Here is an 18,554-nt window from a genome sequence, read left to right on the forward strand (position 1 = left end):
GCTGGAAACATTGACTCTTTATTCCTGACCTGCTGAGTTCCTCCAGCATTTTGTGTCTGTTGCTCTATTCAATCCCTGTCATAGGAAGAGATTATCAGGCAGACAGAAGAAAACAATCAAGGTTGAGCTCAAACCCTTCATAAAGAAATGCAATGTCTCTCCTGATTCCTTAGAATCTTTGGGCCACTACCATTTAAAGTAGAGAAAGTTTATTCAGTAAGTCGGTGCATCAGCAGCACACTTCGAAGCTGCAAATTGAGTGCACCATCCCACAAAGCACCCACCCACCAGTTCCATCAAGCATTTCCTATCCTATCTGCAGAAAAATCTTTGGTTCTGTAAGGGCTTATTACTCATCTCAGAACTCAATGAAACAGTCATCTCTAATCCCAATGGACCATCCAACAAGACAAAGATTCAAAGTCCATATACATCCCTGAGATTCATGTTCCAACAGACAGCCAGAGAATAAAGAAACACCATGGAACCCGTTCAAAGAAAGCATCAAAAACCCAAGCACAAAAAGAGAACAAATTGTACAGACAGCAAAAAAAAGAGATAATGACCAAGAGCTAATTTTGGTCCCCAAATATTTCCAAGGAACCTAATTGATACTGTGGCATTTTTCTGTTCTACTTGTGAATGTCTGCAAGAAAATTAATCTCAAGGTAGTACCTGTATATGGTGATATATATGTACTTTGACAATAAATTTATTTTGAACTTTGAATTAGTCATGCAAGTACCTTGCAACTGAAATGCAGTTTCTTTGTCAAACACCTGAAGTATTTAAAAATAAATATAGCACAGTTAAGGGCACAGCACGGTATTGAGTGCAGATTAAAATATCAGATTGTCTCTTTTCATGATCATGATTTAAGTTTGACTGATGTGTAATCCTGGGTAAAGCATTGTATACATCAGCATAACATAACCTAATTCTTCCATACATCTGATGTACTTGTTTACCACCCAGAAAGTTAACTCTGCAACCACAGATTTTATTTTTAGGAGACACCTTCCTCTCATCTTTTCTATCATGTGAACCACAAGATTTAAGGGTTCTGTCTGCTAAATGTCACTGATTAGTGAGTAACACAGAAGAAGTAAAACATAGAGCACTAATCAAAGTTCGAATTTATTATTAAAGTGTAGACATGTCACAGTATACTACCCTGAGATTCATTTCTTGCAGGTATTCAAAGAACAAAGGAACAATGAAAAACTGCATACAAAGACTGTAAAACAATCAATGTGCTAAAGAAAACAACTGTGAAAATACAAAAGTAAAGTAAATAAATAATACTGAGAACATGAGTTGTAGAGTCCTTGAAAGTGAGCCCATAGGAAGTGGAATCAGTTTAGAGTTGAGGTGAGTCAGGTTATCCACACTGATTCAGGAGCCTGATGGTTGAAGGGTAATAATGTTTCCTGACCCTGGCGGTGTGGGACCCAAGGCTCCTGCACCTCCTTCTCAATGGCAATAGTGAGAAGAGAGCATGGCATGGATGGTGGTGGGCCCTTGATGATGACTATATATAATTACTCTGATGCAGTGCACTGGATGTCAATCCTGTCTCCCATATCAAACAGAATTTATTTTCAGAAGGCAGCATTTAAATATTTATGATGTGCAAAGGATAGCCAACCCAAATGGAATTACGCTTCTCTTTCTTCAAATGCTGAAAACTTGATGTGTCAAAAATTTTCAACACTTTTACTTAATTTACAGATAATAAATAGGACCAAATCAAGGCCATTTGGCTGGACGACAACTGTGGACAGAGAATCTGGGTTAACACTTCAGGTCACTAAACTTTAGCATCAAGCTAACACAACGCCATTACAGAATTCAAGTTCAATTCTAGCACAGTTCTGTAAGGAGTTTCTGTACGTCTTCCCTATGGAATACGTGGACTTTCCCCAGGTGCTCCAGTTTCTTCCCACGGTCCAAAGACATACTAGGTAGGTTAACTGGTCATTGTAAATTGTCCTATGTTTATTTTAGGGTTATTTGGGTTTGTGGGGTTGCATGGCTTTAAGGGCAAGAAGGGCCTACTCCCAGGTGAACTGGGCCCAGGCTTTATAAAAAGCATGGAGCGCAAAAATTTGGAGAACTTGATAATGTGATAAAGCTATAATGTGTCCATTTATGAATACAGTACATAAGGAAGAATATGAAGGTTGGATTGACAACAAAGGGACACAAATTTAATTGGACTAAAGATGCGAAATAAAGTTAAGATTTATTTCTCGTCTTTTCTTACCATGACGAAGGAAACCATGAAGCCCACTGTGTCAATGCAAGCTCTCAGAACATGACCCCAGTCCCATTTCACACCCTCTACTATCTATTTTCTCTACACTTGTATCAACTCCCTCCCTCCCTCCCACCTTGCCTCCACCCACCTACATTTGGAACTCATCAATGCATGTAGTGGTGGATACAGAGGCAAAAGCAGCTTTGACAGAATGTTAGATAATTACTTGAAAGAGGAAATGTAGTTTAGGAAAAAGAGTACAGGAAAGAACTAACTAGATTATTAATTAGAAGAACTATCATTATCCTTTCTCTGTCCAACTTCAAGACCTGTGTGTGCTTTATACTTGTTAAGCCTTAAGCAACAAACTATAGTATTAACTCACACCATCAAAAACATATACATGAAGTACTGCCTCCAGAAGGCATCATCTACCTCAAAGATCTCCACCATCCAGGTCGTGCTGTCTTCTCACTGCAAACATCGGGCAAGACCTGTTCCACCAGGTTCAACAACAGCAACTTCCCTTTAACCATTTGATTCTTGAGTACCGCCACCACATTATAGTAATAACTTTGCACTCCAATGGACCATGTTTTTTTTCCGTTCCAATTGCATTCTTTCTTGTTTAATTTTGTGTAATTGTTTTGTGAATGCAATGGGCCTGTGATGCTGCTGCAAAGTAAATTTTCCTTTGCATCTGTGAACATGTGTACATGACAATAAACTCAAGTTTAGGTTTGTAACCTGGAGTACATAACCTTAATAAGATTCATGCATGGTGACATACGTGTACTTTGATAATAAATTTACTTTGAACCTTGTAATCCAGACTTACCGCTTCTCAATAGCGCGGAGAAAATCCTCAAACTGACGGAATGGTGTGCCTTCTCCCCAAATACCTAAACGGCACATATAAGCCATGTTCTTTGGCTCTGAGGCACCTTCACATAATGGAAAAAAAGAACAATGGTTAGTAGAAACATTTTTATTACTATTATTGCAAATTTATGTGATAATTTTATTAATACAGAGAAGAGAAAGGACTTCTTTAGTTAGAGGACGGTGAATCTGTGGAAGTCAAGTCATTGGGTGTATTTAAAGCAGAGGTGGCTAGGTTCTCGATTAGTAAAGGCATAAAAGGTTATGAGGAGAAGGCAGAAGCACAGGATTGAGAGGGAAAATAAATCAAATAGCAGTGTAGACTCGATGGGCTGAATGGCCTAACTTCCATGGATAACACAGAAAGTAAGTGACAGTCATTCTTCTGTAGTATATAGAGTAGGACTCCAAAGTATAGGCTAAGCAAATGGGGGAAAATTGGATAAATAAAAAAAAGAATTCAGGCAGTGTACTCTGTTAGTGGTGGAAGTGAATTTCTGAAACTATCCACTAGTTTTATTTACTATTTAAGGTGGAGACAGTGTTTTAAATATATTTAAAAAACCTTATATTCTAGTCCCAAAAATCACTCAGGTGACTTAAAACTGACTTTTTACAGTATCCAAGACAGAGACTAAAATTTTCTTTCATTCCCTTAATGAGCTTACATTTATATTACACCAAAATTAGGATATGACTTAAACAGAACTTGCAAAATACATTCAAATCTTGGGTTTACTGGTTATGCCCACAAGAAAATGAACCTCAGTGCTGACCATTTCCCTGATCCCTGCAAACAGCTGGGAAAGTGTAATCCGAGTAGCACTAAAAATGAATTCAAATGCAAAGCTGCAGAAATAAAAGGCCAAGAGACTAACCCAGCTCATAATTCATCCTTAAGAATTATTTTATAACATGCAATAAAAGACAATTTTTTATTCTGTTAATGATAAATAGGTATAGGTACGCACAGCACCAGTTCTGTTTAACATGAGTGGTAGATCACTCCCTTGCTTCAGTGAGAATGAATCCCGGAGTTTGCTTACATTGATCTATTTTTTTCCCTGAGAGAAGACATTTAATAAAATGATACACTGCATAGTTTGATGTAATATAACTTGACTATTTGCTTTATTCTTTAAAAATTTTTTTTAACAATTTGTTACAACATCTGCAGTAGATATAATTCATGCATTGTATTTACTCTGTACAATGGATGCCTTGATTACTGAATTAGCCAACAACTTGATTCAAGTTCACAGCTGCAGTACCCTCAGGCTGCCTACATAAAAAGAATCCTTTTCTGCCTGATAAAGAGTACTAATTCTCTGGTTTTCACTTATTTCAGAGAAAATAATTTTTTACAGCCCAAATGTTATAAGTAGTAAACCATAAATCATAATTTTTTCAATAGCAGAGTCAAAATATTATTAATTCAACTGCTAATTCCTATAAAAATACTGAATATTAGCTAGACACAAATTACATGGTGTCATATCTGCTACAATAAATTAATTTAGTAAACTTTCATTTTACTCTGCAGCCAGTAAAAAATATAGAAGTTCCCACTGCAGCCAAATGCTGTTCGATGTTGGTGTGCAATTCCCTAGTTTTTATTGTCATTATGGGATTATTACCATGAAGCAACTTTTGAAGATTAATGAGCACGTCAAATTCAAGGATAAAATAATTCCTTTAGAAAAGAGAGGGTCACTCTTGGTACAGGTGGCGCCACAGTGTCTTAATGTGTAAACATTAAACCCTGCTGGCTACGGTCACCGATTCCACATAGAACTGTTGCTCATTATCATTCAGAACAAAGCTAGATCCAGATTATGCTTTTGGCCTCCACTGACTAATTAAGGGGGCTGAATCTGATACCACAGACTGATCCTGCCGGGATTAATTAGCGTTACACTATGGGAAACAGCTTCCCAGATTCTGTGACAGGTCAAACCAGATGTTGGATCTAAAACCATATTTACAAACATTTGTACCTCAACAGGGATTTGGGGCTGTAGATTAGGAGATAAAATAGAAATTACTTTTGAAGAATTGCTTTATATCAATGATTACAATTATCTGTGTATTAATAATTAAAATTTAAAAAAAATTGTTAACTAGTTTTTCCAATTGTAGAGATTTCAAAAACTTCTAAATATTAAAGGTATTTCACAACTATAAGTTAGCTCTGACAAAAGCCAAAACTTCATCGACTGTTTTGTATCCAGTGCAAGTCTGTCAAGGTGATTCAAGTGCCACGTCACCATTCGAATGTCTAGAATGCTAGCCCTTAATGTGTAGATCAGCTAAATGCAGGGAATGTTGAAGCAATTCTCTAGTACCATAGGGTTCAAAATATTAATTATAATATTATATTCCATTTAGTGTCTATCACATCAAATCAGTTTGTGAGGAATATACTGGTACCTGTTGCACTGGCATAAACGACTCTTGCGTATGGAAGTCTGTTTTGAAGCTCCAGGACAGCCAGACCTGTTTTTGTGGACTTGGTACTGCCATTCAAACAGACGTTTTTTGCTTTGTGACATTCGTCAAATACGATCTAAGACACAATACTGTCAAGGAAACTCCAAAATCTCCTGTAAGGTTGTTCTTTCATGATCAAACACACATATGGAAACACCATTTGTACCTGGTTACAAACTTTACACAACAGAACGTTTCAGTAAGTAAATCTGAACTGCACTGATTAACATTATATATGAGTCAATCAATTCTGCACACAAACACCAACAGGGCGGCACGGTAATGTAACGGTTAGCCTCATCGCTTTATAGCGCCAGATGATCACCAGTTAGGGTTCAATTCCTGCCGCTAAATCTAAGGTGTTTGTATGTTCTCCCAGTGACTGTGTGGAGAACGTACATAGATTTCAGTGTGGGGATACTTCATTACACAGAGAGCAGCTTTTCAGCTGATCTACTAACTTCCCAGCAAAAAAATTAGGATGGTCAATTAATGGCTTTAAACAATGCTTGTGAATAATTACAATCAATCATAAAGGATACAACTCCATCAAAGTGCTCTCCACACCAATCCAGAATCTGCTTTAGCCTTGTTCTATGTTGGCCACCAGCTTGACTTTCACCAATTAGTGCCGAGTAGGTTGCAAACAAAACACCTTCTGAAGTAGCTGTATCACCATACTTTATCTGTATCAATTAAAGGAGACTCTGATGCAGGTTACCAATTAGAAAACACAGTGACATACATGTAAGTCACAATAATAATGTTCAAAGGATGAGGGAGAAAAGGCAAGGAGTTAAAGCATTCCTGACTACTCTTCTTCACCCACTGGTGTCAGGCCCAGCACAGTAACTTCCTTCTCGTTCAGTCAAAAGACATTTCCCAGTTAATTTTAAACTTACCCTACCTGTCAGATTGCTGACAGGATCATTTTGGCTTCCCGTCTTACACTCTCCCCAATTTAACCATTTTCTCTTAGAGTGAAACCAGATATAAAGTCAACATAGCCTTCATATTAATCTTATTAGTTCCACATCTTTTTTGGGTCGGGTTAAATTCCTCAGTCTGTGTGTCAAGGTGAACAATGGAGAAAAAGACAACCTGACAAAAATATCTTACATTCACAATGAAACACCTCACACTACCTCCAATTATCATAAACTTTTTTTCCATTTTCACTAATTATACACAAATAGAAAATTATAATCTAAAATACCAACATTACCCTGCATACCTTGTTGAGAGCATGCACTGGAATTTTTGCAGCGATATCTCTAAGATCACGTTCAGCATCATATTTCAGATCATTGGAGACACTAAACCTATAACATGATAACATTGAACTTGATTAACACTGAGTTTAATTTGTAGTTCAATAGTACTATATAATTAGAATTTTTTGCAAATTACATTTTGTTAATTAGCATTCTATTTCCTTATACTCATGACAGTAATAGGCATTAAACAGAGGAAGATGAAAGCATTGCTCTGACTCTAAGCCTGCTTCACCATTCAGTTAGAATCACATAAGATCAGAGAACATCTCTGATCTCCCCAAAACATCCAGACTTCACATCGAAATAGTTGTATGATGAGATAGTGATTTTAATGCAAATTTAAAAACTTACATCAGTCAAATTCCTTACTTTTTTATGCTGTTGTTACTTCACACTTACCACAATGATTTCTTTCTGCCCCTTATGTAATTTTCATAAATGATGCCAGCCACAGTTCTTCCTTTTCCGACACCAGCCCCATCACCAATAAGAAACCCTGCACGATGGTTATTTTCCAACAAGATTTCATGTTGCTAAAAAGATGTCAAAGAAATAGAATTTTTCCTTTGCACAGAAAAACCCCTAATGATAAATATACAAAATAGTCCATATCTACATACATAAATAATTCTAATAGTTCTTGATTTGCCATAAGCAGATTTATGAATTTAATATATACTGTTAAGATAGAAGGATCCTGCAACCTAGGGTAGGAAAAAAATTCAATTACATTGCTACAATGGCTTTTGGTATAAAGCAGCTAGAGCTACATACATAAGTATCTGGCCTGGCTTGGCTACAATAGGAAAACTTTAGAGGTACATGGGCCAAATGCAGGCAAATAGGAATAGCCTAGATAAACAGCTTGGTCGACATGCACATATAACATTATGAATCCTTATGACCTTTCAGAGTTGAATCACCTGGCAAGACTAAAACGAGTGTTTTTGGTCCAGGAGTTCCCAACCTGAGGTCCATGAACCCCTCGGTTAATGGTAGGGATCCAATGCATAAAAATGGATGGGAACCCCCGCCTTAACTATTAAGTCGCCAACTTGAATCAATGCCATTGAAAATGATACAAAAAAATAATTACCTTTTCATAGTAAGGACTCATAAATGCTGCATTTGAAGGAGGTAGCTGTCAAAATTACTGAAGTAGTATAAGGCATCAGCATGGTTGTGTAGTAGTTAGCACAATGCTATTACAGTGCCAGCGACCCAGGTTCAACTCCACCACTGTCTGTAAGGAACTTGTACATTCTTCCTGTGGCTGTATAGATTTCCTCCCATATTTACAAAGGCGTATGGGTTAGTAGGGTAATTGATCACATAGGTGTAACTGGGCGGCTCAGACTCTTTGGGCCAAAAGGGCCTACTGTCGTGCTGTATCTCTATATTTTAAAACAGTGCAAACTTTCAACGAAAAGTAAATCACATCACATAGGGCGACTGGTTGATGCAGGTTTTTTTGCCGGACTCTATACAATGTTTTAACTTACATAAAACTAAACTCTCAGGATCAGTAACATTAATTTAACTCTATTGTGGACATTGCAGCAAAGAGGTCAATCAACCTATCAGATTAGTGACTGCATTCAGTGTAAATAAGAATTCTACATATCCACAAACACACGGTAGGTGATATCACCAAAGTGCTTCATTGATTTTATTGCCTGCTGTTTTGAATCCTTTTTGGCCAGTGTTGTTCAGAACAAATTCCAGACACCCAACAAATTTTGGTTTGCATGTTCATCTAAGTAAACTTTTGTATCATGCTTTCTGACCTAATATTTAGAGATAACAAAGTACAGGTTGAGAACACTTTATCTGAAATGCTTGAGGCTAAAAGTGTTTCAGATTTTGGAAGATCTAACGAGATAGCTTTCCAACTCTGAATTTATATACAATTTTGAAATACAATGTTGGAAAGTGTATGGTCATGTACTTTGGTGGAAGAAATAAATAGGCAGACTATTATTTAGATGGGGAGAGAATTCAAAATGCAGAGATGCAAAGGGATTTGGGAGTCCTTGTGCAAGATACCCTAAAGGTTAACCTCTAGGTTGAGTCGGTTGTGAAAAAGGCGAATGCAATGCTGGCATTCATTTCTAGAGGTACAGAATATAAGAGCTGGGATGTGATGTTGAGGCTCTACAAGGCACTTGTGAGACCAGACTTAGAGTAGTGTGTGCAGTTTTGGGCTCCTTATTTTAGAAAGGATATACTGACATTGGAGAGGGTTCAGAGAAGATTCATAAGAATGATTCTAGGAATGAAAGGGTTACCATATGAGGAACATCTGACAGCTCTTAGGCTGTATTCCTTGGAGTTCAGGAGAATGAGGGGGAATCTCATAGAAACATTCTGAATGTTAAAAGGCCTGAACAGATTAGATATGGCAAAGTTATTTCCCATGGTAGGGGATTCTAAGGAAAGAGGGCATGACTTCAGGTTTGAAGGCGTCCATTTAGAACTGAGATGCGGAGAAATTACTTTAGTCAGAGGGTGGTAAATCTATGGAATTTGTTGCCATGAGTGGCTGTGGAGGCCAAGTCACTGGGTGTATTTAAGGCAGAGATAGGTAGGTTCTTGATTAGCCAGGGCATCAAAGGTAATGGGGTGAAGGCAGGGGAGTGGGGATGACTGGAAGAATCGGATCAGCTCATGATTGAATGGCGGAGCAGACTCGGTGGGCTGAGTAGCCTATTTCTGCTCCTATATCTTATGGTCTTATATGCTACCAGTAAGCAGTCTTTGTAAGCACTTTGTAAGTACCGGTAAGCACTTGCACATCATATATACTGATGCAGCCGTTCAGCGTGTTATATCTTCGTCAGCGACAATCTTGGCAAACGTTTCAATAAATTTCTCTGCTACTTCCTGTCAGCAGATACTTTTCCATCACAAATCTTTAAAAATGTAATGCTTTGCTTTTTCTTAAAGCTCTGCAACCTGTCTGCTGATTATTCAGTTATCTTCAGTTTCCAGTTTGTCATGATAGATCTTAGCCTGTTTCATGATCAGCATATCACTCCGACGCTGATGAATCCACTATTTCAAGATCACGATCGAGATCTTAATTTTTCACTTTGTGCAGTATTTTTCTATTTTGCATTAACTTCTGTTCATTACATACGTGAGGTCACTTCTCAGAACTGTCTGTGGTCTGCATCGCCTGGGAGCTTTTCCAGCACCTTGTGCCAATTTCCATTTGTGACATCATGTCAGTACTCAAAAAAATTTGGATTTTGGAGGTTTTTGTTTAAGGGTACTCAACCTGTGTAATATTTACAATTATAGATGCACAACCCAAAGTTAGGAACACAAATGGTAGCATGGTAAGTTGTATTAACAGAGCTAAGTGTATTTGCTAATGTGAGAGATGACATGATAATAAGTATCATGAAAACTCATCTTCAAAACCAAAGAGTAATGTCAATAGAAATGTCGAGGACCTTTGCTCCATCCACAACAAGCAGGATTTCCCAATGGCTCACTATTTTAATTCGAATCCTCGCTCTCATTCTGACATGTCAGTTCATTGTCTTCTCTGCTACCACAATGAGACCAACCTCAGGTTGGAGGAGCAACACCTCATATTCTGTCCCAATAGTCTTCAACCTGACAGTATAAATATTGATTTCTCTAACTTCTGGTAATTTTTCACCTTCCCCTTCCCTCTTCTTCCATTCCCCTCTTACCTCTTATCTTCTCCTCACCTGCCTATCACCTCCCCGGGTGCCACCTCTCCTTCTCATCATCCCATGATCCACTCTTTTCTCCTAACAGATTCATTGTTCAGTCCTTTACCTTTTCCACCTATCATCTCTCAGCTACTCTCTTCCTCCCCTCTTCCCTACCCAGCTGGCTTCACCTATCACCTTCTTTCTTATACTCTTTTTCCCCCTCCCCAACTTCTTATTCTGGCTTCTTCCCCCTTTCTTTCATCCTGATGAAGGGTCTCAGCCTGAACAATGACTGTTTATTCCTCTCCAAAGATGCTGCCTGACCTGCTGAGCTTCTCCAACATTTTGTATGTGTTACTCTGGATTTCCAGCAACTGAAGAATCTCTTGTTTTTAAGAGTACTGTGAAGAAGAGAAATAGCCATTCCAATACATGATCAATCCTAGGGTATTGGACTTAAACTCTTTTTTAAAGTAATGAAGGTGATCTAAAGCAAGAAGATACTGCTTAAGTGGATTGGTAGGGTCACTTACATAATAAGCACAAATGTGGAAAAAGAGCAGCTCGAATCTTTTTTTAATTTGGAAATTTATTAATCAGTTTATGAATATTTCAACTATAACAGACACATAATGTTATATTAATCATACACCATACCTGACATGCATAGATGATTGCTTCTAGTTGTAGTGCAGACAGTGCGCCATTTGAAATTGTTGCTGGAGGAAGGTGAAGGGTGTATCTGATGTTTGGAGGTGGCACACTAGACAGTGTACTTGTTTCAACCACCCTGTCTGGGTGGTTAATTCCAATTTTAGCTGCATATGAAAATAATATAATTGCTGAGATATTTCAGTACGATACATTGGACAAATAGCCATTCTAAAACAGTCAAACAGCAGCCATATTATTTTACATAATATATCCATTTAGTAACAGGATTATTTTTAGCAAGCTTTCTAACGTTAAGCGAAGAGCACAAATTTGCATTTGTGGGTGAGAATATCTTTTGCAAGAAGAAATGAATTCAAAGATTGAAAAATGGCTAATTTCAGTAGTCACTGATATGATAGACAGATTATGAAGGAACCAAGGGTTGGAAGAGAGTAGGAAAATGAATGAAAGTGAATCTTCAAGTAAAGTGGATAAAACCAGGCAAAGATCTTAAGGCAGGCCTACAAGTTTTCAAGATGGTTTCTGAGAAGGCATGGGAGGCTGGTTTGACCATGAAGAAATATGTGAGAATCTTTGCTGTTCTGGATAACTGTCGATTATGATGGGTAAATGCCTTTGAAGAAACCAATGTCTGACGAGATTCTGTTAGCAAACGTTGAAAAGTAGGGGATACAGCTGGTGGTTCAGAAGAAAAAGAGCTAAAAACTGGGGAGGAAGCTAGTGCCAACCCTGGGCATCACCTAAGCATTTGTGCGATATACATAAAAGGAAGTAGAGAAGATGATGAACACTGAGAAGATGGGTGCTTTAAAGCTTACTCCAATTAAAACAAATAGCCTTAATCATGTGAATTTAAAGGAAATTACAGTTTATTTAGGAGTTATTGTCAAACAGAAGTGACAACTGTCTTACGATCATTGAGAGAATGAAAGGTCAAGTTCTGTCAACGTAGACTTTGTTTTTGGATAATACTGCTGAAAAGAAATCATAGAAATAGTTGGGAGTAGGAGGCCAAGGATAAATTGTCAAATTGGCTTATTGTTGTTGCAGGTACTGAGGATACTGTGATAAACTTTCTATTTGCTTATTTATTTGAGATTCAGCGTGGAATAGGCTCTTCTGGCCGCGCTGCCAAGTAACCACTGATTTAACCTTAGGCTAATCACGGAACAATTTACAATACGGAGTATTTAAATATGGTGCAGTGATGTAGTACAAGGGAGAACAATAATGGACTGCAGAATAAGGTGTGACAGATACAGGGAAAATGCAGACAGTAAGGTGCAAGGTCAGAACAAGAAGATTGTCAGATCAAAAGCTCATCTAGTCATACGAAGGGACTATTCAACAGTGGAATAGAAACTGTCCTAGAACTTAGTGGTATGTGCTTTCAGGCTTTTGTATTTTCTACTCGATGGAGGGGGAAGAAAAGAGGACGTCCAGGGTGGATAGATCCTTTCACCGTAACAATGAAGAAGTACATTAGGGAGGAAGGAGGACAATATGTGACAATAAGTGCTACTGGAAGTGCATGAGGAGGAGGAGGAAGCTGTAAAAAACAATTAAGGTTGTAGATGTTGCATTTAAATCTCTCAGATATCACACACATTTCTCAGTAGACCTTAGGATATTTGAGCACAAATTAATTTTGTTTTTAAAATACATTTCTGTTTCAGGTGTGATAAGGCAATTCAATGACCAAACATAATATTGTAAGTACTTCACACATTTATCACAACCAATGACCACACAGCAAATTATCACCACTTACATTTGGAAGGTACATAGTCTGCATATGTTTCTGCATGCCCCAATTCCTCAGGCTCCTCATCAGATTCTTCTTCTTCTTCCAGCTGTATTGATGTCTAAATAAACATCAGAATGTGGAAAATTTACTGAGATTTTGTGAAATTTGCTTTTGTTTACCTTCATAGCAAAATGGCATATTTTATACTTTCTGTTCATTGCCAGTTTTAAGATATGAACAACACTTGTGTCATCTTAGCTTTAAATTGACAAGTATTTTAGAATTGGTAATTGTTCCTGTCCAGGTAATGCAGTTTTCTTTCAAAGACAGTCAGCCTTTAAAATGTTACTCAATAAATGTATCCGAAATACCCCATCAAGGTTGAACAATCTTTCACAAAAGGGTGTGGTTACTCAGTAAAATAAAATCTGTACTGAACCATTTCAGTACATTGAAAGACAGACAGAGGTAGTAATTTTTCCATTGTTGAAAGATGAAAGATAATCTACTATGTGACTGCAGAGATCAGTTTCAAATTCTGTTGCACAAACTGAATTACTGCTGGGTTTTGATTGATATGTTCTGATTCTCCTTGAGGAAAAGCAATGTTTCTGGCCTATGACTGCTCGAAGTGGAGTAGGAATATTCAGGGTGATACTGTATTGAGAATCTTGAGGCCATGCCCAGGGAGTACACAAGAGGGCTAATGTAGAAAGCTGAATGAGTGGACAACATCACAAACTACCTATCCACTCATCCTGTCAGGCACCTCCTGCCCTATTATGGAAGAGACATCCACTCCCACATTAAACTTATCATTCACCTCAGAACCTATAAAACCAAAGAGTATCTTTGATTGCACAACACGTCGAACCTTGGAAGTGAATGGTCTACAGCAACAGAAGACCACAAACACACACTCAGTGGTCACTTTATTAGGTACAGGAGGTAATCAAGTGACAATTGAGTGCACACACCTGTTACTTGTCAAGAACCTATCAAAACTCTGCCTTAAATGAACCCAATGATTTGGCTTCGACAGCCGCATGTGGGATAGAGTTCCATAAATCCATTGCGCTTTGGCTGAAGAAGTTCCCCGTCATCTCTGTTTTAAAGGGACATCCTTTTTTGCCTCTTGTTTTCCTTTTGTAGTACCTCAATGCATTGATGTGATTAAGTGATTTCTGTGGATGGCACTAAAGTTGGATTTTTTTTTTACTGTGTTGAATAGTAAATTTCAGATTTATATCCCTGTTTTAAGGCTGTACCCTAGGATCCTCCATTCTCATACTAACGGACGCATTTCTTTGAAACATTTGAACACGAATATTTGTTAGAAAATAAGGACCTAAGACCTGCTGGTCTCAACAAAAATTGTATCCTATCGTTGGTATAAAAGTAAAATATTGAAGAGTTGAAATCCTGGGGTAATGGGAAGCCAATCCTACGGGGAAAAGGATGCAGAGTAGGGAATGAGGGATCAGGGTGTGTTTAAAATTTTAATTGCAACCAGGATCTGCTAGCTATCCTAAACATTTTTCCTGCAAAGAAAATATCATTTACAGAAGCAGCTGGGTTCACCTACACCACTCTTCAGAATGTCAGTCATTCCCTTGGATGAAAATTTAAGGGTGCCATGGGAGCTTGGAGGTTAGCACAATACTATTACAGCTGGAAAGGAGTTCAAAGTTCAATTCTGACATCCTCTGTGAAAAACCTGAACAGCTTTCCTGTGAGCGTGTGGTTTTTCCCTGGGTCCCCTGGTTTCCTCCCACAGTCCAAAAACATACCAGTAGGTAAGTTAATTGGTCGTGATAAATTGTCCCATGATTAGGCTAGGGTTAAATAGGTAGGCTGCTGGGCAGCGTGGCTCGCTGGGCCAGAAAGGCCTGTTCCATGCCAAGTCTCCAAATGAATAAGACTTTAGTCCATTGTAAACTTTGGGTCTCCTCACATCAGAGCAGTATGGTACTGTTCCCATCTTCAGTTGTGGACTTTGGTTACAGTTAATAGATTAAACTGAACCTAGAAGTTATTTCTCACCACACCATTTGTGACTTAATCAATGGTAGATCAAATAGGACATAGAATTTAAGAACTGTAGGGTACTAGACTGAGTCATTACAAATTTAATTTGGATTCATACATATTTTAAATTACATGCAATTCTAAACTTAAATAATTTCCTGAAATCTTCCGGGAAATTTTTGTCACAGTGCTAATTGACAAAATGTAGGCAAAGATTTGCCATGGAGAGGAGACATGTGGATGCTACAATCTGGAGCAATGCACAAAGTGCTGGAGGAACTCAATGGAGGGAAATGAATGGTCAGCGTTTTGGGTTGAGACCCCTTCACCTGGCCTGGAAAGATTAGCCACAAATCACATAATGAGATTAACCTGATGAAGTTAAAGTAAACAACATACTGGGCAAGCTAAATACTGCTTTAATTCTTCATGTTTTCAATAAAGTATACCATAGTTGTAAATTACTGGCAGAAAAATTACCTGAAACGAATGTGTCAAGCCATTGCTGATTTGCAGGTGATTTGGAAATGACTGAGTTGGAGGTGGAAGAGGAAGCTGTAAAAAATACAAGAGACAGAGATAATTTAATTCAGTAGCACACCAAACAAACTGCTCATTTTTTTTCATAGTAAGGCTCTGCCATAGCTAAGGGAAGGTTAAAATGTGGGAATATGAACATGAAGTGAGGGTGGGTTATGATGAAAAGGACCATCAGCACCTGAGGGCAGACAGAAGAACTGTTATGAACAGGAATGGAGAAAAGAGTGCAGTAAGGGAGAGGGAGAATGATTCATTAAATAGGAAAAAAATGAGGGAACAACAGCTTTAACTCTTGAATTATCTTTAACTATTATTTTAGCAGCTTTATTGTGGAAGGCCCTGAAGATGATTGAATATGGAAACAGACCATTCAGCCCAATTGCTCCATGCCAACTAAGATGTCCCATCCAAGCCGGTTCCATAGGCCAGTGTTTGGCCAGTGACCTTCTAAACCATTCTGATCTAGGTACCTGTCCAACTGTCTTTTAAATACTGCTACTGTACCTACATCAACCACTTCATCTGGCAGCAGATTCCATGTAGATAAGATTTATGTAAAAATAAATGCCGCTCAAGTTCCTCTGAAATATTTCCCCTCTCGCCTTAAACTTATGTCCCCTTGTTCTTGACAACACAACTCTGGGGAAAAAGACTGATTGCATCCACCCAATCTATGCCGCTCATGATATTATGCACCTTTATAAGATCACCTCCTATTCTCCTACACCCTTAAGGAATAAAGTTCTAGCATGTCCAACTACTCCCTCTAACTCAGATCCTCAAGTCATTTTCTGCATTTGCTCCAGTTTAATAGCATCTTTCCTATAGCAGGACAAACAAAATTGAACATGATACTACAAGTGCGGCCTCACCAGCATTATGTACAATTTCATAGCCTCCCAACTTATAAAGGCCACAGCACCAAAGCTTTCTTCACCACCCTGTCTACTTGTGACTCCACCTTCTAAGGACCACGTATTTGCACTCTAAGGTCTTTTGGGTTTTGCAACACCCCAGGGTTCTGCCGTTCATTGTGAAAGCCAACCTGGCTTTGACCTTCCAAAATGCAACGAACACTTTGCACTTATCCAATTAAACTCCTTGCTATTCCTTGGCCCACTTACTCAGCTGATCAAGATTTTCCTGTCATTTTTGATTGCCTTTATTACTGTCCCCTATCCCGCCCATTTTAGTGTCACCTGCAAACTTACTAATCATGCCTTGTACATACTTATCTAAATGATTTGTATAAATAACAATAATAGATCCAACACCAATTCCTGAGGCACACCACTAGTCTTGGGCCTCCCGTGTGGCAAAGAATCTTCTATCAACACTCCCCGCTACCATCAAGCAATATAGCCAGCTCTCCCTGGATTTCATGTGATCTAGAGTGGCCTACCATGTGGAACCTTACCAAAAGCCTCACTGAAGTCCATAGTAGAGTCACTGGTCCCAACTTTCTCTGTCACCTCAACAAAAAACTCAATCAAGTTTGTAAGATATGATCTCCCATGCATAAAGGCATGTTGTCTACTTCATGGGCAGGTTAGCTGGTCATTATAAATTGCCCCGAGATTAGGGGTTAATCGGGTTTGTTGAGGGTTGCTGGGGCAGAGTGGCTTGAAGGGCTAGAAGGGCTGGAAGGGCCTATTGTGCACTGTATCGCCAAATAAATAAGTAATACACAATTAACCGTCATCTTTCCAGATCTACATACATCTTATTCCACAGTAATTCCACATTCTACAGTAATTTACCAACCACAGATTTTAGACTTACTGGCCTACAGATCGGGGTTTTTCTACCAACACCTCCCAATGGATAATAATGGTGTCAGTATCTCAGCCAGGGCCCCCAAAATTTTTCTCTCCAGCCTCCCAATGTTCTTGGATAAACTTGATCAGGTCCTGGACTTTATACAATATTCACCACCTCCTCTATTGTAATGGAGATTATCCCCAAGAGCTCTCCACTTGCCTCTCCTGTTTCTGAAGTCTTCATGTCTTTCTCATGCCACAGTAAAAACAGAGGAGAAGCCTTGATAAAGGACCTTGGTCGTCATCTGTGGCCCCACATAAAGATGTCCTCCTTTGGTCATTTAGGGGTCCTTCCTATTCTCTTTCTAGTTACACTTTTTCCCCTTAATAAACATATAAAACCTCTGAATTTTTATTACTCTTCTCTGTCAAAGTTATCTCATGCCCCCTTTTTGCCCTGCTGATTTCCTTTTTATGTACACTTTTTCTTTCCTTTGTAGTCCTCTGGGGATTCATTTTGTCCTAATTGAATGTATCTGACCGATTCCTCCTTTTTGCTGGCTGTGACTTCACTATCCTCGTCACTCCTGCAGCCTTAGCTGTTATTCCTCCAGGCATGCCGACTTTGAGCTCTCACTACCTCGCACCTTTAAAAGCCTCCCAACTTATTCGTGGTCCCTTTGTTCACAAACAACCTACTGTAATCAACCTTTGCAAGCTTCTCTCATACTATCAAATTCACCCTGCCCCAATTTAGAATCTGAACCAATGGACCAGTTCTGTCCCTTTCCATAAATATTTTAAAACTAATAGAATTAAGGTCACTGGTCCCAAAATGCTCCTCACTGTCACCTCAGTCACTTGCTCCACCTTATTACCCAGCAGTAGGTCAAGATTCGCACTATCCCTAGTGTAACACTCTACATACCATATATTAAAAGTTTCTTGAACAAACTCCACAAATTCCACCCACCTAAACTCTTAACAGTATGGCAGTGCCAGTCTATGTTGGGGAAGTTAACCACCCCACCCCGACTATGACAACCCTATTATTGTTAAAACTCCGTTTAATCTCCCTGCATATTTGGTTTTCTAATTCCCATTGACTATTTGGGGACCTATAGTACAATCCCAACAATATGATCATACCCTTCTTATTTCCCGGCTCCACTGATAGAGCCTCAGTGGATGTTCCTTCATTAATTT

At 38.6% G+C, this 18,554-nt stretch overlaps 1 protein-coding gene across 6 annotated transcripts in view; it reads right to left on the minus strand.

The window, feature by feature from the left end:
• The window catches only part of sbno2b (strawberry notch homolog 2b), a 171,947-nt gene that overhangs the window by 53,662 nt on the left and 99,731 nt on the right, over positions 1-18,554 (minus strand). For all 6 annotated transcript variants that reach the window (XM_072244367.1, XM_072244370.1, XM_072244366.1 and 3 more), the window contains 8 exons: positions 15,529-15,603; positions 13,045-13,138; positions 11,256-11,416; positions 7,309-7,442; positions 6,867-6,954; positions 6,175-6,318; positions 5,573-5,708; positions 3,099-3,204 (listed from right to left, as the gene is read on the minus strand). In XM_072244367.1, the coding sequence (XP_072100468.1) occupies positions 3,099-3,204; positions 5,573-5,708; positions 6,175-6,318; positions 6,867-6,954; positions 7,309-7,442; positions 11,256-11,416; positions 13,045-13,138; positions 15,529-15,603 (938 nt within the window). The remainder of the gene's footprint in view (positions 1-3,098; positions 3,205-5,572; positions 5,709-6,174; positions 6,319-6,866; positions 6,955-7,308; positions 7,443-11,255; positions 11,417-13,044; positions 13,139-15,528; positions 15,604-18,554) is intronic.

The sequence above is a fragment of the Mobula birostris genome, chromosome 26 (genome assembly GCF_030028105.1).
Source record: "Mobula birostris isolate sMobBir1 chromosome 26, sMobBir1.hap1, whole genome shotgun sequence".
NCBI classification, from domain to species: Eukaryota; Metazoa; Chordata; class Chondrichthyes; order Myliobatiformes; family Myliobatidae; genus Mobula; species Mobula birostris.